The 24,352-nt window shown below is 40.0% G+C and overlaps 1 protein-coding gene across 2 annotated transcripts in view; it reads right to left on the bottom strand.

Annotated features, from left to right (window-relative positions):
• Nucleotides 1–24,352, bottom strand: part of PACSIN1 (protein kinase C and casein kinase substrate in neurons 1) — an 81,343-nt gene that overhangs the window by 9,412 nt on the left and 47,579 nt on the right. For both annotated transcript variants that reach the window (XM_060773114.2, XM_060773115.2), the window contains exons 2-6: nt 8,835–8,965; nt 7,197–7,353; nt 4,821–5,056; nt 3,841–3,996; nt 791–966 (exon numbers count right to left, since the gene is read on the bottom strand). In XM_060773114.2, the coding sequence (XP_060629097.1) occupies nt 791–966; nt 3,841–3,996; nt 4,821–5,056; nt 7,197–7,353; nt 8,835–8,897 (788 nt within the window). In that variant the 5' untranslated portion in view covers nt 8,898–8,965. The remainder of the gene's footprint in view (nt 1–790; nt 967–3,840; nt 3,997–4,820; nt 5,057–7,196; nt 7,354–8,834; nt 8,966–24,352) is intronic.

Genomic DNA, 24,352 nt, shown 5'->3' with positions numbered 1-24,352 from the left:
AGAATCGTATTACTCCTAATGTAGTGGTAGGGACATATATCCTCCTGTAAACTATGGCCCTGCAGCTCCCACTACCTGTTACTACTGGTTGCATACCAGCAATATCAAGATGGCCATATATTCACTCTTCAGTCTGGAACAGCTGGATGCCTGCATTTTCAATGTTGTGATCAACCACACACATGAAAAACACCATCCTAGACCACTTTTATTTCTTTTACCTGATACACCTATATGAATGCATCCAGACACTGCAAGCTAAGTACACTGAGGTTGAACCTAAGATTAGTCCTTTCTCATTGACCAGCAATACCCATCATAGAAATAAGGAACTGGGAAGAGATTCTAAAAGGCTGTCTCTACTCAGCTCCTGAATTTGTACAGGAAAACCAGAGCTAGGGCAACTCAACAAGTGGTTGTCCAACCTCAGCTTGAAAACCTCCAGTGAGGAAAACCTACTCTTAGGAAAGAGGTTTTACTGCTGAACTGTAGGGTAGCAGAGGTGAAAGCAGAGGCATGAACCAATATCAGCATGAGTATCACCTGCACTACCTTACACTGTATGTTCTTCACAGGCATATCTACATAACATTCTTTACATTACACTGTATGTTCCCCACTTTACATGGTGCTATATTAGGTGAATGAAAAGTTCTAACAGAGACATATCCAGAGACAGCAAGGGAGGGCAGCAACACTAGGGAATGGATTCCAGCCCCACTAACAGAGCACCAACTATCAAACTAATCACTGGAGAGAAGCAATGTTTGAGAGGAAGGTGATGATATACCTGCTGTTCTCTGCCAAGTTCAAGTGTCTCTTGATATCTAAAAGCATCTCCTTCATGAAGTTGAGCCTTTTCTCTTCAAATTGCTGGCACTGCTCAAAGACCTGCTCCATGCTCTCCATGTACTGTGGAGTACACTTACTCAGCTCTTCCACCACCTTCTCGTACTTTTCTTGGGTCTGCATGTACAACAAAGGATTATGGTTAAGACCCATTTAATGAAACCTGACCCCAATTCTATTCAGAAGAGACTCCTCCAGGCGACTTTAAGGGCCAAATATTAAATGCGCTTAAAGATGTCTAGTTCCACTGTTATCAATACTACAAAATGGATCTATTTCAATTTCGGAGCATTCCTAAGCAAGTTCACTTATAAAGTAAGTTCAATTGCATTAAAGGTTTATTCCCAGTAGATGTGCATTGGATTGATGCCTTAATTATTTATCTGCATCATGTATTTGTTACATCACAGTGCTGAACTTAAAGTAGTTCATGCTAATTTATTGTGAGTTACAATTATTGATCCTGCACACTTCATAGGGACTGCTCCAAAGGGCAAATATTGTTGATTAAAATTATTACAGAAATATATGTATACATAATCCTCAAATTGACTCTTGAACAGGGCTTCATCTCTTACTTTTTTGGAGTCCATATAGCTACTGGTTAGTGACCATAATTTAGAACTAATACTGCATAGGAAATTCTGGGACTTGTAATCTTTAAAATTAACTTTTCCAACTCTGCTCTGCATGTCTTCATAATTGTTGTTGTCTTGTGTAAAGAGTTGAAATAGTAATTTGTCCCTGGACACATGGGAAGTGAAAAATGGCTTGATATCAAGGAAATGCAATAGCCCTTGGTATCTACTGCAGTTTGGTTGCAGGATTACCCTGTGGATATCAAAAGCTGTGAATGCTCAAGTCTTATTATATGCAATTCCATAGTAAAATGATGCCCCTTATAAAAATGGCAAAATCAAAGTTTGTTTTTGGATTTTGTTTTAGCATGCAGATATTTTAAAGCTAAGAATGATTACATCAACTGATACAGAGGGTCAAATGTATAAACAATGCATGACAAATTAAATAAACCTTACTCACCAATAAAACCAAGTAACTGTCTAATAATGAAAGTGAATTCTGAGCCCATCACTGTCCTCCCTTTTTCTCTCACCTTCCACATGTTAACACCTGTTCCCTAGCAGACCTAAACTGGTTCTGAATGTCCCTATTCAGCATATGATGGCACCTCAATAACATAGAGACAGCACACTAGCCTTTCCTTCTACTCTGCAAAGTCATAATCCAGCCTGCAGAGCTTCTTTCATCCAAAAAGCCTTGGAATGGCCCATTGCTGTGCAGCAGCAATTAAAAAGCAAGGCACTAGATGGCATGACTTCAGAGGTGCAATGCAGTCTGCAAAATAATCTTCATATACATTTGCAGTTAATGGTGTCAGTGCTTGACCTGAAGACAGTATCCAGAGCTGCTTTATCAGCTCACAAGCTATGAAATATTCGATATTTTTAAGCTTCTTTCTTGTAGCAGTTTATGTGTCCATCTTTCTTTCCCTGCATTTAGCAAAGTAGCACCAGTTTCACCCTAGGTCCTACAACAAGGTGGAGAGCCTGATTAGGAGGTACTGCAAGACACTGCTGTATAGAAGAAAGGAGCTATCATCCACACAGAGTTTACTCTAAAGAGCTAGAGGAAAGTACTGGTCCTAGAATATGATTAGCAACTGCATTTTCAGCAATGATGACCCTAGCATCTTGGCTTATTGTGGCCACAGCTCTTGTGTGTGTGTGCATGTGTGCATGTGAGTGTGCATTTCTGCTACCTTAAGCCAACTATAGTTGTGCACTAAAGGAAGGGTGAAAGTGTTGAGGGAGGGTAAGCAAGTGGAAATTATTCTTAAAAGTCAATTATCAGGAAGCAAAATTAGGGATTTCCTCTCCACTCGAATCCCCCCATATCAAGAAAAAGAAGCTGCTTGACTCTCTTGCCAATTACATCCAGACCATGTGACTTACAAAGGAAAGGATGTGCACACATGAGGACATTTCAAATCACAATGGTGTATGTGCAAAGATAAGAATGAGTCTGAACAGGCATGAGAGAGAATAAACTTTGGGAGTGTGTGTGTGAATGTACCACCCTCTGTTGTGTCAGCTCCACTGGCTGCCTGTACACTTCCAAGCACAATTCAAAGTGCTGGTCTTCCTATAAAGCCCTATATGGTTCTGACCCAGCTTACCTGTCTGAATGTATCTCCCTCTACATCCCACCTCAGAATTTAAGATCATCCAGGGAGGCCTTGCTCTCAGCCCCACCATCTTTGCAAGTGCGTTTGGTGGGGACGAGGGACAGGGCCTTCTCACTGGTGATCCCGCACCTGTGGAACGCCCTCCCTAGCAAAATTAGGTCGGCTTCATCCCTCCTCTCTTTTAGAAAAAGATTGAAAACATGGGTTTGGGACCAGGCATTTGGACTGTAGGCTTGGCAGTGTTCACAATGTTTGAACTTTGACATAGGACAGGCTTCGGACTGAATCGTCAATCACTAAATCAGATCTGGATTCGGCCATACGATGAATGATAATAATGTTTTAATGTATTTTAATTCAATGTTTTATCTCTTGCACAATGTTGTTATATTGTATTTTATATGTTGTCAGCATCGAATTGCTGCCATGGTAAACCGCCCTGAGTCCCCCTTTCTGGGGTTGAGAAGGACGGGGTAGAAATATTGGAAATTAAATAAATACATAAATAAATAAATAATGTGTGCACACAGAAGAGGAACGACATTGAGTGTGTGCATAAATATTATGTGTATATTCCCTTATTTGTAACAATAGATAAATGTATGATGAAAAACATTTGGGTTTGTATAAAACACAAACATATTGCATTTTGTATAATATTTAGCTCTGGACCTTTTTCTGCATCTATTCATATATTTCTCTGACTTAAGCAAAACTGGAATGTTTCACAGTGATACATGTACTGTCCATAGTTTATCTACTGAGATTTATCCATTCACTTCTACCTTTTGTACATCCTGCTTGCACCGTTCCACCTTGTCTTGCAGTTTCTTCTGCTGGTCTGGGGTGATGGACTGTTCAGCTTTGCTGTTGGCTTCTCGGGTCATAGCAAGCTTCTCTTCTTTGCATGCCAAGTGATATGATTTCTTGGCTGTTTCCAGCTGGTTTGAGTTGAGACAGAAGGAAAGGAATGCAAGTGGATGACTACAGATTCTCTGTGCAAGATTCTGAATACTGCCATTTATGGAACTTGTGTGTTAAAACTGCTTAAGCAAAGAATCCCATTCCATTTTACACCCTCTATTCCCTTACTAAGCTTATTATCCAATCCCATTTTGACAACTCTAGTAAACTGCAAAATAGCATAGTTTTGATGCCCTCATGTACTGCATTTCTTTTAGCTCATGATAATTCTTTCTCTGCAACAATTATGGCATTTTAGCTCTACCCTGTTGTAAGCTATACTGGGTCTCAGTTTGGAAGCAAGGAATAAAGATAAACAATCTCCTTGATCTTGGGTTTTTTAAAAAAATCACTACAGTTTTGTATTTCAGGATTCTAAGAAGGACATCAGATATCACAAAGGCAAAATACATGGTTCAGAGTCATAAGCACAACTATATGAATTTATATAAAACTAGATAAACAACTTATAATTCCCATGGATCTCTTGTGTGACTTACAGATACTGAGATCCAACTAGGTCTCTGAAGGCATATAACCAAAACCACAAAGACAGGTCTCTAAACATACCCATAGAGCCTTTCTACCTGGTGTCCTTCATGTCATCTTGCAAATATTACTTTGTTTGCCTAAGGAAAAAACAGACCCCTGCCTCATGTTCCAGCATACTCTGATTCTTAAGCGCCATGAGAAAGCTATCTCAACCACGGCTGAAGAAAGCGACTTGGCTTCTTTCCTCCTTAGAACTAATGAAGCCATGAGGCACTCTGCCCTTCTTCTCTCCTCTTCCAGCCATTCCTACCTCCTTCATCTTCTTCGCCCAGGGTTTCTGTGCTTTCCGAAAGCCATCCTCTGCTTCCTTGGCCTCCTTGAAGCCTCCCATGATCTGTTTGTGGAAGGCATCCTTCTGCCAGTTCTTCACCTTCTCGAAGTCATCATTCAGCAAGCTGTTCTTCACTTCCTGATGCAGTTCGCTCACCTTGTCTGCTTCTGTCATTATGGCCATCCACGCTTTCTCCAAACTGCCATATTGTGGCCCTATGCACCAAGAGCACCAGCAAATCTGGGGTGACCATTGGGCATCCTGAAATCACAGCCTGTTCTCCCCTTATAGACTATACATTTTCATAATGTAATCACAAGTGAATATATGGCATGTCACATTTCTTTTCTTAGTAGCATGACAGAGAGATTGAAAACACAAAGCGGCTAAGATAAGTATTTAGACATTTAGAGTTCAGAGTGTGGAAATGCACTATTTTGTACAACAACTTCCAGAATCCCTCAGGCTGGATCTACACTGTCCTATAACCCAGGATCCGATTCCAGGTTATCTGCTTTGAACTGGATTATATGAGTCTCCACTGCCAGATAATTTGGGATAAGCAGATAATCTGGGACCAGATCCTGGGATATAGGGCAGTGTAAATCCAACCTTAGCCAACATAGTCCCTGAAGTCATGCTGGCTGAAGAGTTCTGAGAGAAGTACTTCAGAAGATTAACTTCTCCAAGCACTGCTCTAATTCTAGACAGATTTTATTTGCAATTGTAAGGATTCAGCTATGTTACTGGAAAGACAACCCCTCTCCCAAACATGCCCCCATCGTTTTGTTGCCATCCTCCCCTATTTTTTAAGTTTTATTTTTGTGCAAGCACTGCATCCGAGCACTCACATTCTAGCTATGGTATTCAACTACTCTCTTATTGCATCCTAAACCAATAAAAAGGAATATAAGATGGAAACTATTACATGTGATATGGAAGATCAAAATCTCCAGTGAGTTTGTGCTGATTTCTTAATCACCTTTCCCATGTAGCTAACTTGAAGACTAGGGATGCAATATGAAGAAAAGGCTAAATTATTCCACCCTGCACTTTCCAGGACTTGTAAGTAACAACATAGGGGGTCGCTAATAAAACAAACAAATTACCAGCCATCAGATATCTTAAATGTAGATCTTCTTTGCCATGTTTTGTTTAGCTCACTGCATGCCAACCCAGCAAGGTTATATATTATACCACTCCATCCCTTCTCTTACTGTATATACTCGAGTATAAACCAGGTTTTTCAGCCCTTTTTTAGGCTGAAAAAGCCCCCTCTATGCTCGAGTCAAGGTTATTTATTATTTTACCGTTATTTTATTATTTTTATTACATTTATTATTTTACTCTATTATTATTATTATTATTATTATTATTATTATTACATTTGGTACATTATTTTACTCTATAATTATTATTACATTTATTATTTTACATTTATTATTTTACTCTATATTAGTGTTATTATTACATTTATTATTTTAATCTCTTTATTATTATTGGAAGTATACGTAAGCACATTTATATTGAAGAAGGTTAGAATAATGGTATAATCAGAGTTGATCAGTCTTATCTTAAATTCAAGTTTTATGTAACAATTCAAAAACATTTTACATATTGATGCCTCAATTAATGTAATTTCATTGGTATCTATTTTTTTAAAAAATACCAGTAGCTGCTGCATTTCCCTCAGCTTATACTGAAGTCAATACATTTTCCCAGTTTTTTGGGGTAAAATTAGGTGCCTCGGCTTATATTTGGATCGGCTTATCCTCGTGTATATACGGAATAAAGCAGTCTTTTTCAAATCATTAGGGGAGTTGTAGTCCAACCTTTCTGGAAGGCACCAAACTGGAGAAAGCGGGAATAGTTTATCATGCTGCAGGTAATGGATCTGTCCTTGCAAGACTATACAATTAAGGTTGTGATTAATTGCATATTCATTGAACCCAGTTGGTTTTCTTCCTTCCTAAGCATGCATTTGATTGAACTGCAAAGAGTGCAGGTTTTGTCAGGCTTAAGATACTCATTGGCTTTTATTATTTCTCCAATTCTTTTTATAAATAGTTTAATATGTTGAAATTTATTCTATGTTATTATTCTAATTCATATATTATAAATTTCTTGAGCTAACACTTAAAAAAAACGCCCTGAGCTAAAGTCTCTGTGGTGGTTTGAAGCTTCCAATAAGGGGCAATAACAGCATGTTAATTAAGTCACGAAATTTGAAATGAAAATAATTAATCTGATGGAATTCCTGGTGAAACATTCTTTATGGTAAACAGCTATCCATATTTTCAGTCTTCCAACATGTCTCCCTCTCACCCCAGTCTTGGAAAACATAATAAAAAATACCTTTCTCTATTAGTTGCCTCCACCGTTTGGACCAATCTACCAGCTGCTGGGAATATGCTTTCTCAATCTTGGCCCGTTCATGGACACAGTTCATCAAGTCATTGCACAGACGATACCCATCATCAATCCGTTTCACCGTCCGTTTGTAGTTCCCCACCTGCCAGACACACAAACAGATACATTGGAATTGGCTGTAATCCCATGAACATCCCAGAGGCCAGATTGGTTCAGAGTAACCAGAGCTTGGCAGGGAAAAGAACAATGAAGATGCATGTGGTGGACAAGTAAAAATGAGGTATTTCAATTTAAAAAGACAAACTGTAGACAAAAGTATAGTGTTTTCTGTGGCCATTTTGATCACTCTTACCCATTGGGTCTGAGTCTTGTCCTGAAATCTTCCAAGCATATTAGCAGAGCCTGAAATAATTTTATTGGATTACAGCCCCCAGAATCCTTGAGCCAACATGGCCAATTGGCAGGGAAAGGGTGGGGAAAGAGTGCCCTGTAAAATATGCTTGGTGCCAAGGCCAATGCGAGCCTCCCAGGTTCTGTTAAACTTTTACCACAAGAGTTTTTTAATGGGAACTTTTAGTTTGCCTTCAAATGCCTCTATGGGACATGGGACAATTCTTTTGCTTCCTTGGGACCATTTCACTTGCCACTCCTTGGCCAGAACATTTCCTGTTCATTAGGCAATCAAGGATTATGTTTGTAGCCTAGAAAATGGTGTCATGCAATTAGATAGCCCAGTGTTTCTCAAACTGTGCTCCTTGAGGTGTTTTGGACTTCCTCTCCCAGAATTCCCAGTCAGTTTACTGGCTGTTGGGAATTGTAGGAGCTGAAGTCCAAAACATTTGGAGGAGCACGCTCTGAAGTAGCCAATCAGACACACCAAACGCATTGAGAATGGGGAGTGGGTAGGACAAGACGACAAAACTTCCTAAACTGATAAGTTCTTTGGAGTACTTTGTTAGCTGCTCCAAGTTCCTTTGGGGAGATGGTAGTGAGGTACAAAGATATAATAATAATAATAATAATAATAATAATAATAATAATATACATCATCACCAATTGGTCTCATGTAGAAATTCCTTTATTTATTTATTTATTTATTTAGAGCTTTTATAACCCGGTCTTCTTGACCTCCAGGGAGGGACTCGGGCTGTCTTTCCAATGATATTGCTTCAATGACATGTTTTGAAGACTAGAACCTAAGACTGAAATGGGAATTACAGCTCTGAAAGCCCCATAGGCAGTGGCCATGTTAGGATTTCTGAGAATTCTGATCCATAAAAGTAACTTTCCATAGGACTAATTGGAAAAAAGCACCTCAAATGATTGGCTGTTTCCAGAAGGGGTTTCATGTCTTTTTGCCTCATTGCCTATGCCCCAAAACTGTGGCATTTTCTGCAGAGCCGTTCCTATGGAACCACATGGCTTCCCTTCTCAAGAATATTGGGGATTTTTATTGGGTGAACAAGAGCCACCAGTCAGGAAAATTACTTGTATTAACTCACCAGGCAAGGTTGGGCTGGACTTTCAAGAGATTGTGTGATGTTGCCTTTCTCCTGAGCCAGCATCTCTTCAGTTGATATACATTGTGCAGTATTCTGTGCAAAGGAGTGGCAGAACCCTTACCTCCCAGAAGCTGTCAGTTATTTCTTCAGCAGATGCCGTAGACTCATCATAAGAGCCTGACATGGTTTGCGGCTCTTGTTGTTTATTGCCAAATCTTCAGTCACTCTGCAGGCAGCACCAGACCTCATGCACTATAGAGGGACGGAGAAATAAAAGAGAAAGAAAAAGAGTCATTCAACTCCTAGATGGATTGGCGATAGGCAGACGGCTTCCCAGCCCCAAAGCTCATCCTTGGTCATTTTGCTTCTCTTAGCTGATCATCTCATTATATGTATTCAAGCCATGCTCTCCCACTCACGATAAAATGGCAAGAGGTCTCCAGTTCTACATATTCCCAATTTGGACTGCCAAAGTCCTCATAGCAATCAGCATCTCCATGATTATACTCAAATGAATGTGTGGGCTTCAGAGCATGTCTGAAAATAAACAATTTCCCCCAAACAAGCTTCCTATTTTCCCCAGAAATGTCTACACATATCTGAACCCAGATTTAAAGAACACATATCCTGAGTAACTGGTGTAATCTGTGGCTAGCTGTCCAGGTTTTCTTCTTCTCTCTCCAGGGATATATCTATTAAGACATAATAGCCTGGAGCAAGCACTTCAAGGGCAGAAGGCTTTTCCTCTTATCAACAAGTTATAAACATAAGAGAAGATAAATGCAAGTGTGTCATGTTTTAAAGTGATACCTTAAAGTGGAAGAATTTTTTGTTTGAATTTTATGCAGTTGTCTGCAGATGATAAAGACGTCTTAGAGAGATCCCCCGAATGACCACAGAAGAGTTTTCATGCCTACAGAAAATGTGACCGTCTTTTCCCCATGTGCATTTTCTTGAAACATATGCAAATTAAACTAAATCCATTCCCTCCCCTCACTATTATTTCAGCATACACTCAATGGTCTGTAGGACAGTCAGGTTTTCAAAACAGCAATAAGGGACTATCAACATTCATGGTCCATGACACTAACAATAACAGAGCAGCCGTTAATATAGTATGTCCTGTTTGAATAACAAATAAAAGTTCACTTAGCTGTGTTTTCCTCTTTAAAACCATAGGCGATAACTCATGTGATACACAAATTTCTTTTGTCATGAAAACCCAATTTTAAATTGGATTAAAACAGAACCCAATTTAATCATAACAGAAATGCTTGACAACTATGTTTAAAATTCAGAGTAACCCGCTTCTCAGATTTGGTTCGATTTACAAAAAGTCTATTCCTTTCATCAATCCTATCTTGGAGTAAAGAACTGAAAAACCCTTTTCTACAAATAGCCTTTGACTCGGAAGAACAGATGGTTGTCGTTGTTGGTGTGTGCCTTCAAGCCATTCCTGACTTATAGCAACTCTAAGGAAAACCTCCCACAGGGTTTTCTTTGTAAGATTTGCTTAGAGGGGGATTGCCTTTGTCTGAACCTAAGAGTGTTTGAATTGCCTAAGATGAGATATCAGTTTCACCAATATCCACAGTTTCTGTGATGAGTAGGGATTCAAGCCATGGTCTCCAGAGCCATAGTCTAATGCTCAAATCATTATATCATGCTGCCTCTCAAACAACAGATCCCAAGTTCCAACAACACTTGCACCCAATTGGTAGGTTCTCAAATTAAAAGAGGACACTGGGCAACCCTAGTGGCCCAGATGTTGCCCACTCCTGTTCTAGACATAACTGAGAAAAGATGGTGAAACTAATAGCTCATCCTATACCTTATCACTGAAAAGGTCCAGGGTTTCTCTGCAGGGAATTCAGCTCCTCATCAGAAAGAAAAGTTTCCCCACTATATTCTCAACAGATTCAAGAGACATTGCTTTCAATGCTCAGTAGTACGTCAGGCAAAAAGGCATCAACATCAGCTTAAAATATGATTGTACTAGGAAATACTGGATATCCCCTTTTGCAGCAGCATAAAAAGGATTTAGATTAATGTAGCACCTTGTTAAGGAAAGCATACGTTGCTAAAAGGACCCTTTCCTCTACTTTTAACCTTAAATTAATGGAGGTTGGCAATGTGAAAGCACTGCTATCTTAGGGTGAGCCACTGGTTCTGTATACAGGTTTTAAAGGAGGTTGCCATGTAAGACAATCACATGCAAAACAATTGTTTCATATATTGCTTGAACCATAACAACATGTAATAGATTTGTAATAGATTTGCATAAGAAGTTAACAATATAATCACATAAAGTAAGTAGGGAAAACCAATAATGACTGCCAGTTCTAAGATTCCCATTTGGAATGGGTAGGAAAGCAAGAAAGAAAGAAGAAAAGAAAAGGAAATAAAATAAACAACACTCTCCCAGGAAATCAAGAAAGAGCTTCTTTTCTACTGTGTCTGAGACATTTGCCTTTCTCTCTGCAGTCCCAACCTGCCTTCTGTAGTCGGCAGTAAACTCTGAGACAAATTAAATTCTAGCATCAGAAAGTGTTTGGAATTGGAAAGAGGCCTCTCCAATCCCCAGGAAAAAGAAGAGATAATACACATCACAGCTCAGGCAGATTTAACCCTCACATTACATTTATTTCTCAGACATCCGTACTTTTTAAAAATCCTACTCAATTCTGAGGGTTATTATGTAATATCTGGATTGATGCGACTGCTGCCACAACTGGCCCATGCTGTACGATAAAACATCTCTGAAATGGGACATGATGCTCAGCCTTGAATCATAACCTGATAGACATCCATTTATGCTGCAGTACGCACACATATACATCTATACCTATTCATCCTTAAATAACAATGTCTCTTTCTATGGGTGGGAACCAAAATGAGCATGTTCTGAACATTTTTTATCTAATTTGTATTGATCCTCAGGTTAAATTGGATCCCTACAGAGGTGGGGCAAGTAACTTTATTATGCTGATGCTAAATTTCATCAAAAATCAAGCCTCAAAGTGACCTGAAATAACTTTTGTGTTGAAATCACTTGGATTTTGACCCAAACAAGCCGTATGCCTTATTTTATAGGAAAATTGTACTCATGAGGAGTAGCATCAGGGGTGTGTGTTCAAAATGGTGATGTCCACTGGCAGCCCACAGCGATATAAAAAGACCATCTTTATTAATTCCTCAGTATAAATATCTTTAAAATCAACCACAGGAAAAGGAGACTAGATATAGGCCTAGAAGAGAAGATTATGGAGGGGAGAAATGGTTCATGGTCAGTGAACCTTGTTTTGTTTGGGATGACTAGGTGCAAACAGAGGCCAAATCCCTAACATTTTAATAGTAGAGCAAATTAAAGTATTTTGACAGATTCAGTTTTCCTGACTCATGTAGCACTATGACAAGACACACTGTGATGCCCCAAAGGTCCCCCTCTCCACATAAATATTAAAGGCACAGGATTATTTACTTCTGCTGCATCTAGTCAGCCTGTTTCTATTTTGCTGACATGAAGTATCAACTCAAAGTGTCTTTTGCTTATGGTAGTGGTGGATTTCAGGAAACCGTAGTTCAAAAAGCAACCTGGTATGCCTTGTTCTGGTATGGCTTTATTAACACAATTGTTCTCTGGTATCATTTGGATTTTATTCAAATAACTAGTACAATGAATGTGAGTCCAACACTGCTTCTCACCCCTGTTTCAAAATAAAAGGAAGCCTTGGAAAAGCTATTGTGTTACACAAGGCTGTGTGGTCTATTAATTATAGTGATGATTTTTGAGGATGTAAGATTTATGTGTGAAGTGCAACTTTGAGGGAGGACTCTAGAGCCATCATTTAAGAGTCTATTATATTGATATATAGGGCTCTTGATATAAAATGTACTCAACCCAGAAATCATTCATCCATAAGCCTCCTTAGAAAGACAAAGTTGCATAGGAAGAAAACCTCCAAGGTGAACAACAGAAGGCTGTGCTGGAGAAAAACAAAACTTGGAAGGGAAACACCAACCCATCCACATTCTAGAAGAGCACTGGCACTCAGCCGGTGGTACCATCTGCTGGCTGCCATTTGGAACAGCCTTAAAGTACAATGAAATCAAGCTCAGAGGTGACAAGGGGTCCATTTAGTGAGCCAATAGTTCAGGAGCCAAAAGCAGTCACAGAACCATCCAGCCAAGGAGAAATTGTGGAAGGTTTGGTCTGAGCTAGCATGGAATAGCATCTATTAAGGAGTGGTACCTCGGCTATTCAGGCTTTGGAACTGGAACAGTACGTTTTCTGGTATGTGTGTGTGTTGGGGGGGGGGGGGGGAAGGGAGCTCAGCAGCCATGAATGATTCATAGCTACAGCCTTCTGGATTCTGTACTGAAATGGTTACTGGAGATTCTGAGCTTGTTGCAAAGGCTGACTTCTAGAGCTCACTGCAGTGGAACTAATAGTGCCTTGAAGGGATTTAGTGATATAACTCAGGAATCTACCAATCCAAGTCTTTCCTATAAATAAATGTCTCACTGTGAGTCCCTTGCATACTGAGATAGAGACACAGCCATGTGCAATGTAGACTCATGTACACAGAGAACAACTTGTGACACTGCAGTGCATGTTTATGGCACTGCAGTGCATGCACGACACAGAACATATTAATCTCCAGAAACAACATTGGGAAGCAAAGTAAGAAACAAACCACACAATCCATATAATTGAGACAAACATCAAGCAATCACAGCAGTGCATGACAGCATGTTTGCACATACATGTGAATTGACCCCTATGGAGAAATATACATACTGGCACACAGAATAGTGAAAATTTCTGTGCTTTTATATAACAAAAGCAGAAATTTGTGAATTTGCACACATAAATATTACTATATGAGTGAGGTGGAAAATTAAATACCCATATGCTTTCTTATTAAGACAAAGCAGAGAGAGAATCCAGAAGACGTGCCAGGGTGTCATGGGATGAGAAGTACTAAAATACTACTCTAATGTGTTATATTCTGCTGGGCATGCATGTATAAGCATAAAGAGTTCACGTGTATAAGTACACACAAAAACAGCAACACATTTGACAAGCGCCCCATTTTCCATTCAAAGTCCTCTTATTAACATTTATCTTCAGCACATTTCTCCATTATTTAAAATAAATACTTAATTTTCCAGCTCCTTTCTGGTTTCTGTTTTTATCTGCCATAGGCTTCTCATGGCCTGCCTCTTGGACACACAAAGCATATTAGTAGTATGAACCTGTTCATCTCCCCATTCTTAGATACAGTTATTATCCTGCATCATTGCCACTTGGGACCCTACACAACTTTAGCACTACGGTGCCAATTTAATTGTCATGGTTTCATTCTACAGAATACTGGGATCTGCAGTTTAGGGATGAACATGAAGAATTTTCAGCAAAAATGAATGCTCATAAAATTACAGATTCTTGTAGTCTATAATTTACAGCCATGGCAGTTAAAGTGGAATTGTAGTGCAACATCTGTGGAGTGTGTGAAAGAGCTCTTGGTGATGGGGAGTGAGAATTGCAGCACATATCACAGAAAGCATGGCTGATGAATCTCCTTGTCTCCTTTGAATTTGAACCTGTCTCCTCACCCCACGTTTCAGCCCAGACAGAAAAAGGAAGTCTGTACTAGCACATGCATAAGGAGCTGGTTACCCAGGGTTACAATCTGCCCCCAACATGTTTCTCATGTAGCTTGAAAAACATCTTACAAATCCAAAGAATAGAACCATTAAAAATAGCACGCCGTACAAGACAAACCACAAGACATTCCCATTCAGATAGATTTTGTCTTTTCAAAGGACTCTGCAGCACACAAAGATAGCATTTGCAGTGCCTTTGTTGGTACTTATACTGTGGTTTGGTCAGAGATCAAGCTGCCCTTTTATATTACAACTCCAGAATTCTTCAACTAATATGAGTTTATTGAGACTCTTTCCTTTCACTCAGTTCCTCCAGAAGCAAATTGTCAGTCATTGCCTACATCCAGGCCACTATGTTTTGCCTCTTAAAGCTCATGTCTACCTTCTGTTAATTTGAGTTAAAGTAGTACTCACACTACAACTAATTAGTATTGAACTAGAATTAGGGTTTGCAGTAGGATTAAGGTTAAACTAGAACTAGGACTGATGATTTTATCCTTTTTAAATAAATCTAGACTGTATTATTTTGAAAGTTGTTGGCCTTAAATATTTTTCCAAGAAGTGTCAGGAAGGGATACGGTAGATCTAACTTGGGATTGTAATAAGAGAAATGAAATTATTGGCTAACGTTTGCTCTTTTTGCAGCAGCAGCTGTAGAAACAGCATTGTCATTCTTCCCAGATTTTAGCATTCAGTTGATAACCAGATTTGATTCAGAACGTGTGCAAAATAAATGTATCTATACATAAATCATGACTCAATGCTTTAATTATTTGCATAAATTAATCCATACTTGAAAGGTTAGTTTTCCCCCCATGAGACAGCTACCTGCTCTGGTGTTAATCCACGAAATGCTACAGTAGTCAGGCTGGCTCTGATGATAGGCCCACTCACTTTAGTACAAGATGCCAAAAAACACTTTCATGACTATTTTTGTTTTATTTTGCAATGCCCGCAAAAGAGAGAAAGAGAGGGAATAATTTTTCTGGGCTCAAGAAACCAACTTTATCTGGCAGCCAGGCAAGAGAGGTGGTTTTTGGCAAAGAAATGCCCGAAGTATTCCACTAATCAATAAACAGGTGCTGAGACAGCAAACAGCTTGCAGAGGATAGGTAACATTTCAGGAACCCACTGGAAAAAGTGGCTTTATCACTGTCAGCAGCTCAGGAGGTGAAGGCAAGGAGAGCCAATGCAACCAGAAGATGATACAGATGAAGGGCAAAAGGATCTAGTATAATACTTCTTCAGTCCTTAACTGTTCCATAATCTTCAAATTGCTCATCTTGGAATTGTACACTGTGGGTGACATATTGTTAGCGACATACATATGCATATTTGGACAGATGCAAGGAGCTATTTTCTAGTCATCTGAACTCCATTGAAGAACTCCTCTTCCACAGCCCCCAAGGGGAGGTGGCTGTTTACTAATAGGGAGGAGAGGCAACTCAATGAAGATGTGGTTGCTGTGGGCTCTAAGCAGAAGGGAAAGAGGGTGCACTCCACCTGTGAGCCTAATTACTTTCCTTCTAAATTTCTATCAACTCCTTCCCTTCCTGACTGTCCTATGTTCCAGTCGGCAAATGGCCCAGGAACAGGTGGATGGGTTTTAAAAGCTATTGAGGAGTTAACTCAGTCCGGGTCAGTCACCAGGTATCCAAACAAGATGAAGGGAGAAGCAACACGGTGGTTGCCAACCTGTACAGACATTGTTCAGCATGTCCAGAAAAACAAAGTCAGCAAGAAGAAAAGTGGAGTTGTAAACCATAATCAGTCCAAGGTCAGGAAAACAGGAATGTCCAAAATACTACTAGTCATCAAGAAGGAGGGCTGGAAACAACAAAACTGCCAGGGAGTGGCCAGGAGATCCATCAGCACCTAATTTAATACCAGGTGCCTAATTAGGTCAGTCTCTTCTATTTATAATCTCTGGTAGCTGTGCAATTTCTCCTTGTCTCTTTGTTGCTTGATGAATGATTATAATGGGTATTCAATGTCTTCCCTTAATGGGAAGTAGGGTTCCTTTCTGATTCAACTTATCGCTATGCAGAATCAGAAAGACTGTTGTTATCAGGAGATGCAGGTTCCTGGCAGTTTGCCTTCTCCTTAGAGTTTGAATAGAATGATTCTAAAGGATGAGTTATGACACTGGCAGCCAGCACTGTGTACTGGCCTGAGCACTGGACTACAGCTCTGAAAATCCTTGCTCAGCCATGCAAATCCTTGCTCAGCCATGATCTTGAGAAAGTCACACATTCTCATCCTCAGATGAAGACAAAGGCATCCCACTTCTGAACAAACTGTGTCAAGAAACCCCCATGATAAGTTTGTCTTAGGGCCATTGTAAGTTGGAAATTACTTGAAGGTACTCAACAACCCCCCCCCCCCCAGCAGTAAGCAATAGTAACAGCAGCAATCATGGCCCTTCCTAGAGCTTGACAGCTGCCACGACATGGAAGAGAGGACATGGAACTGTGCAGGCAGAAGTAGGATCTCAGTAACTTACTGTGTATCTGTAAGATGTAGAAAAAGATTTACTCAGATTTATGTGTCATGCCCTACAGCAGTCTTTTACAATCTATTGCACTCCATATGCTTGGACATTTATGTTATGGTAGTCTACTCCAAAATCTTGTCACTCATCTTTATTCCATCTCAAGAATCACATAACATTCTTTCATGATGAAGAAATATCCTGCGTTGAAAAAGAGGTTAAAAAAATAAATATATGTGGATAATGATGCCCTTTCAGATTACAGTTGATTGAAATTTCATTAACAACAACATCCTGGAAATTTCTTGAAAGATGTTTTCTTGGAGGAAGGTGAGGTAAAATCATATCTATCTATATCTGAGATTTATATAACACAAATAGGGAAGAAACAACAAAATAGCCCTTTTTATTTGTAGTTTTTCACTTTCATGGGTGACCTGTGCTCCCAACTCCAGTAAATGTGGAAAGCAGACTGTAAAACACTGGCAAAAAAGGCATTTCTGCAAAATGAGAAGAAATGCCAGTGCTATTAATAAAAACCATCAATTGTCTGGGATTTTCCTTACAACAAATGGGACAACCCACTTTGCTAGTTGGATGATCAGAGGTGAAGCCTCCCTCTGTTCAGACGTACCACAAGCCACATTTACTCCACTGGGAGAAATCAAACGGTTGATACCGTTATGTATCTGTGAGACAGATACATAACAAATATTCTCCGCACTGCTGTTCCTGTGATACATAAAACCTTGATTCCTCTCCAATTCCTCTCACAACAGATGTTATTAAAATACAGTGGAGCAGGTTTAAAAAGTCAACAATTCATTCATTATCTAACTAGGTTCTTTCCTCCTTTATGGGTGAATGGGGCATAGGAAAGACAATCTGAAGAATTTACATTATTTAATTTCATCTGAAGCTTTCTTTGATGCTCACAAATTAGAAGCACAGTATAATATTAATGTACAGCCCTTCTGAAGTACTCCACATTAGCTGACTGCAGTGAAGGGAAGTCAACATAGTTGATTTAGTTCACTCGAGAGCAGTACGTGTGAAAAAGATCTTGGAGTCCTCGTGGACAACAAGTTAAACATGAGCCAACAATGTGACGTGGCGGCAAAAAAAGCCAATGGGATTTTGGCCTGCATCAAGAGGAGCATAGTGTCTAGATCTAAGGAAGTAATGCTACCCCTCTATTCTGCTTTGGTTAGACCACACCTGGAATATTGTGTCCAATTCTGGGCGCCACAATTCAAGAGAGATATTGACAAGCTGGAATGTGTCCAGAGGAGGGCGACTAAAATGATCAAGGGTCTGGAGAACAAGCCCTATGAGGAGCGGCTTAGGGAACTGGGCATGTTTAGCCTGAAGAAGAGAAGGCTGAGAGGAGATATGATAGCCATGTATAAATATGTGAGAGGAAGCCACAGGGAGGAGGGAGCAAGCTTGTTTTCTGCTTCCTTGGAGACTAGGACGCGGAACAATGGCTTCAAACTACAAGAGAGGAGATTCCATCTGAACATGAGGAAGAACTTCCTGACTGTGAGAGCCGTTCAGCAGTGGAACTCTCTGCCCCGGAGTGTGGTGGAGGCTCCTTCTTTGGAAGCTTTTAAACAGAGGCTGGATGGCCATCTGTCAGGGGTGATTTGAATGCAATATTCCTGCTTCTTGGCAGGGGGTTGGACTGGATGGCCCATGAGGTCTCTTCCAACTCTTTGATTCTATGATTCTATGATTCTATGATTGCCAACAAGTGGATATGAAGTGGGCACACTTCCCACTTCAGGGATGATAGTCAGGTCAAAGAGAGTATCATGAATAAGGAAGGGAAGGTAGAAAGTTTTGAGCTAGGTAGAATGCTCCAGAGAAGTGAAAACCTGCTATTACAAAGCCAAGAAACACTTGCAGATTCTTTTTCCACTTGAGCTTTTTTTTGGGGGGGGGGGGCTGCTAGTCTAACTCTCTAAATGCTAACTTTGATATGTAGAGAGTTTATCAATGGCTATGATATAGGATCAACACAGATTTACATTTGTGTTAGCTGCCAGCAGTCGGCACTTCTGCAACAAACGAAGCACACTGAAGGCAGATCAGATAGCACACCAACTCTTGAAGAATGGAAAACCCAACCTTGCCACCAAAATAGGAAAGAAACCAATAGCCAGACAACCAGAGACTGAGAACAACCTTCACGAACCCTTTACATCTACTGAATTGGACATGGCTCTCAATAAATGTAAAAAATGGCAAAGCAGCTGGCCTGGATGATCTACGGATGGAACAAATCAAGAACTTTGGCCCAAAAGCAAGGCGCTGGCTGCTGGAGCTGATGAACAACTGCACGGCATCCTGTCAGATTCCCAAAATCTGGAGGAAAGCAAGAGTCATCGCCATCTTGAAGCCAGGTAAAGACCATAATGACCCAAAAAGCTACAGACCAATCTCCCTGTTGTGGCACCTCTACAAAGTTCTGGAGAGACTTATTGTTAACTGGGGCTCCTTACAGGGAGCGGTCAACCCTCCTGTTCAAGGAGCTCCACTGGCTGCCATTCATTTTCTGGACCCAATTCAAGGTGCAGGTTCTTACCTACAAAGCCCTGAACGGTTTGGGACCCGCCTACCTACATGACTGCATTTCTGTATACGAACCCATGCAATCTCTTCGATCATCTGGAGAGGCCCTGCTTGCGATCCTACCTGCATTGCAGGTGGTGGGGACGAGAAAGAGGGCCTTTTCGGTGGTGGCTCCTCGACTCTGGAACTCACTTCCTAAGGACATCAAGCATGCCCCAACTCTGGCAGTCTTTAGGAGGAGCTTGAAGACATGGTTGTTTCAGTGTGCCTTCCCAGAATAATGATTCCATAGCACTTTGTCCTCCAAAGCACTTTATATTGTTTTAGGTTTGCTTGCATGTTTTCCACAAATGCTCGATTACTCTTTCACCCATGTTCCAGCATTATTCTCAGTTTTAATTCTACATTTGGCCTTCCCTTGGTTTTAATTGTGTGTTGTCATATTGTTATGTTTTGTTATTTTATTGTCCATGTTTTATTTTAATTGCTTGTATTATTGTAATTATTGCTTGTATTGTTGTCTTTGGGCTCGGCCTCATGTAAGCCACACCGAGTCCCTTGGGAGATGGTAGCGGGGTACAAATAAAGTGTTATTACTATTACTATTATTATTATTATTATTATTATTATTATTCATCTCAAGAACAGACAAGCATCCCGAGCTCTGAGGATCACCTGGGAAGGAATCCCACTTGAGCATTGCAGTGCACTCAAATACCTGGGAGTCTCTCTGGACCGTGCTCTGACCTACAAGAAGCACTGCCTGAACATCAAGCAAAAAGTGGTTGCTAGAACAATATCATACGAAAGCTGACTGGCACAACCTGGGGATCACAACCAGACACAGTGAAGACATCTGCCCTTGCGCTATGCTACTCTGCTGCTGAGTACGCATGCCCGGTGTGGAACACATCTCACCACATGAAAACAGTAGATGTGGCACTTAATGAGACATGCCGCATTATCACGGGGTGTCTGCACCCTACACCACTGGAGGAATTACACTGTTTAACCAGTATTGCACCACCTGACATCCGCCGGGAAGTAGCAGCCGGTAGTGAAAGGACCAAGACAGAGACATCTCCAGCTCATCTCCTGTTTGGGTATCAGCCAGAACGTCAACAACTTAAATCAAGAAATAGTTTTCTAAGATCTACAGAGACACTCACTGGAACACCTCAGCAAGTGAGAGTCCAAAAGTGGCAGGCTCAAACACAGCACCTCAATCCATGGGTTATACCAGATGAGAGACTCCCTCCTGGGCACACAGAAGACTGGGTGACTTGGAAGGCACTGAACAGACTGCGCTCTGGCACCACAAGATGCAGAGCCAACCTCAAGAAATGGGGCTACAAAGTGGAATCCACGACATGTGAGTGTGGAGAAGAGCAAACCACTGACCACCTGCTGCAATGCACCCTGAGCCCTGCCACATGCACAATGGAGGACCTTCTTGCAGCAAAACCAGAGGCACTCCAAGTGGCCAGATACTGGTCAAAGGACATTTAATCAACTACCAAACTTGCAAATTTTGTGTTTTGTCTGTTTGTTTGTTTGTTCTGTTAGAAATGTAATACAATTGACTGGTTGCCCTGATACAACAAATAAATAACCAAAGCCCAGTTTTCCCTATTGTGGCGAAAATAGCTTTATAAACAGGTATCTTGGTATCTCTAAAAATGTCCTGATCCTCTAACACTCTCTACTTCATTCAAAAAATGCTGCACTCTCAGAATTCAGACAGTGTTGTATTTCAATGTCAATGTTGACTTTTGTGGAAAGGTGGCTTCCAAGGTAGCGGAAATGATCAACATTTTCTTGCTCAGCCATGTTACATGATTACGCTGTATTTCTGGCATTGCAGAAGGATTGAATGGTGCCTGCTGAAAGAGCAGTTTGGTTTTCTCAATGTCAGTGAGAGGCCAAGCTTTTTGTATGCTTCTGTAAAGGTGTTTAGAGTGGCTTGTAGGTCTTCTTCTAAATGAGCACAGATTACATTATCATCAGCATATTAATAAAGATTTCAGCAGGGATCCCATCAGGTCTACTGGCTTTGTTATTTTTTAGTTGACTGATGGCCATGCTGACTTCCTCCACTCTAGGCAGTGCTGCAAGCCCATCCCTGGTTTGCTGTTGAGGGATTTGTGAGAGAACCTCTTCAGAGCTGCGATTCAGGAGGTTTTGATAGTGTTCTTTCCAACGTAGTGCAATTGATTTTTTGTCCTTCAGAAATTTGGTTCCATCTGATGAGCGTAGAGGCTATATGCCATGGTTTCTTGGTCCATAGATAAACTTTGAAAAATCCCTGAGCATTATGGGTATCTGCCAGGTGTTGGATTTCTTCAGCCTTCTTTGTCTACCAGATGTTCTTGAGTTCTCTGGTCCTTCTTTGGACCTCAGCTTTGGCACTAGCTTGGGTCTTTTTCTTAGCAGTGCAGTTGATATCTCTCTGCCATGTTTGGAATGCTTTGCTTTTGATATAATTTAACTGTTGGATCTCATTATCATTTTCATCAAACCAGTCTTGATGTCTCTTAGTTTGGTATCCAATGGTTTCTTCATAGGCTGTGAAGATAGAAGTCTTCAGTTTGTTCCAATGTTCCTCAATATTTTCAGGGTGTTCTATAGGTAGATGATCTTTGAGTGTTGATTGGGGGAGGGCTCATTTAGAGGGTTCTTGAAGGGCTTGGGTGTTCATTTAATGCCTTATTTTTCTTCCTTGGAATGTGTGTTTGAGAGCGATCTTGATTGCCATCATGGATTGAATTAACCTGTGGTTTGTCCAGCAGTCATCAGCATCTGACATGCATCTTGTGCACATGGTGGCGGTCTCTGGCACATATAATTACATAGTCTAAGAGGTGCTAGTGCTTTGACCAGGGTGCTTCCATGATGAGTTAAGTTTATTTTTCTGGCAGAAGAGTGTGTTTGTGATGACAAGGTTGTGTTCCACACATTTGGTGAGAAGCAGGATGCCATTTGGGTTGCTGTTTCCGACCCTATCTTTTGCTATGGTCCCTGGCCACAGGTTGATATCTTGCCCAACTCTCACATTAAAATCACCCTGGAGGATGACTCTGTCCTCCTTAGGTATCTCAGACATGATGGTATCCAGCTGACAGTATTTTTTTTCCTTAATGTTTCCTTGTTGTAGATTAGCTCCCAACCTTAACAGAATACATAGTCATTATGACTTGTAAGTCACTCCTTCATAAAAGTGTCCTGCACCCTTTAAAGCCATTCAGTCTTGTGACAGCAGTTTACATAGTTATCTATCCAGTGTGTGAAGACGTAGTTCTTTTTGTCTGTTCAATGTTTCCTGCCAAATGACTAAGAAATGCTATTTAAATTCTTGTGCCAAATTGCTTTCTAGGAAGGGAGGAGGGAGGAATCAATATCTTCTGGAGACCTGTAACCTATTGCTGTTCAGACCTGGAGAATTTCTACAGAATCAATGGTATCTTCCTAAGACCTGATTATATTCAATAGGTCAGCTGTAGGATCCAAGACAAAAAATTTAAATATATATAGTACAAAATAATTGCCTTAATGCTTTATAAGTCTAAATTTCATTATTTTATTACTAATTTCTTCCAACGCTGATTCTTTGATTCTATAACTACTTCTGTAAATTTTAGAAATATTTACTATTGTATACAATGACATATTTATAATTGTATGCGAAATAAGCATTATTATTACAATTTTCAAAAATGAATTATGTTTATTTAATTCATTTTTTATTTTTGAACATTGTAATAATAATGCTTATTTTACACACAATTATAAATATGCCATTGAATAAAGTTTGATTCTGTTATAATTTTAATTAATCTCTTTTTTTAAAAAAATCTTCTGAAAAAGAACATATCCAAAATGCACTAGAGGTGCAGACATTTTTGAGGTTAATAAATCTCCTGCACCCTTTTGTAAGATGCCTATGGACTTTAAAAAATGTCCAAGATATTGATGATGGTGGTTGAAGTAATGGTGGTATTTACCAGAATGATTTTACATCAGTTTTTGGTGTCATTCCCTCATCTGTATTTTTGATACTTTTTTTTCTATTAAGACATAATGGCATAGGGATTGGGAGGATGAAAGGTTGAAAGAAATAGAAGCAAAACAGTTTATGAATAATTCTAATAATAAAACCATGTCTATCGAGTTATACCTTCGTACAGGCAGAGCATTTTTGCTCCAGAAATGTATGTTCTCACCAGTGAAAAAATTGAGGTGCTTCTTAAAGTATCTAGCTGAAAATACCAACATATAAGCTTACAGCCTTGTACCAGAGATCCCCTACTGAAGATCAGATAACTTGTGATGTGCAACGGTTGTAGGATAACTTGCTCTCTAGACCAGTGATTCTCAGCCTGCGAGTCCCCAGATGTTTTGGCCTTCAACTTCCAGAAATCTTAACAGCTTTAAAAGTCTTTATACAGGCTGAGATTTCTGGGAGTTGTAGACCAGAATACTTGGGGTCCCACAAGTTGAGAACCACTGCTCTAGATTCTCTAAATGTATCTACATACAGTTATTATAGTACGACAGCACTTTATCATGAAACATCCTATAGAATTTTGGGATTTGTAATTTAGTTAGGTACTTAGAATTATCTGCAAGCATGCTTGTAGATGGGAAAAATGTGATAGATGCACATTAATGAGTGAGATCATCTGTACGTTGGACTTGGTTGTTTCTGAGCCATGTTGCATTCTCTTTTAAGAACAGCATCTTTACTTTTGAGGTGCTGTTACATATTTTTGGCTTACATTTGGATGCCAGGTTATTGTCAGCGGTACAATGTACCATTTCACAACCTTGTGTTAGTGTTGTGGCTGAAACTGCTTTCTTACATCCCTCTACCCAAAGGAATAAGAACAGTTAACTACTCCAATGTG

Source organism: Anolis sagrei, chromosome 4 (genome assembly GCF_037176765.1).
Source record: "Anolis sagrei isolate rAnoSag1 chromosome 4, rAnoSag1.mat, whole genome shotgun sequence".
Lineage (NCBI taxonomy): Eukaryota > Metazoa > Chordata > Lepidosauria > Squamata > Dactyloidae > Anolis > Anolis sagrei.
This window is presented reverse-complemented; position numbering and strand designations above follow the sequence as displayed.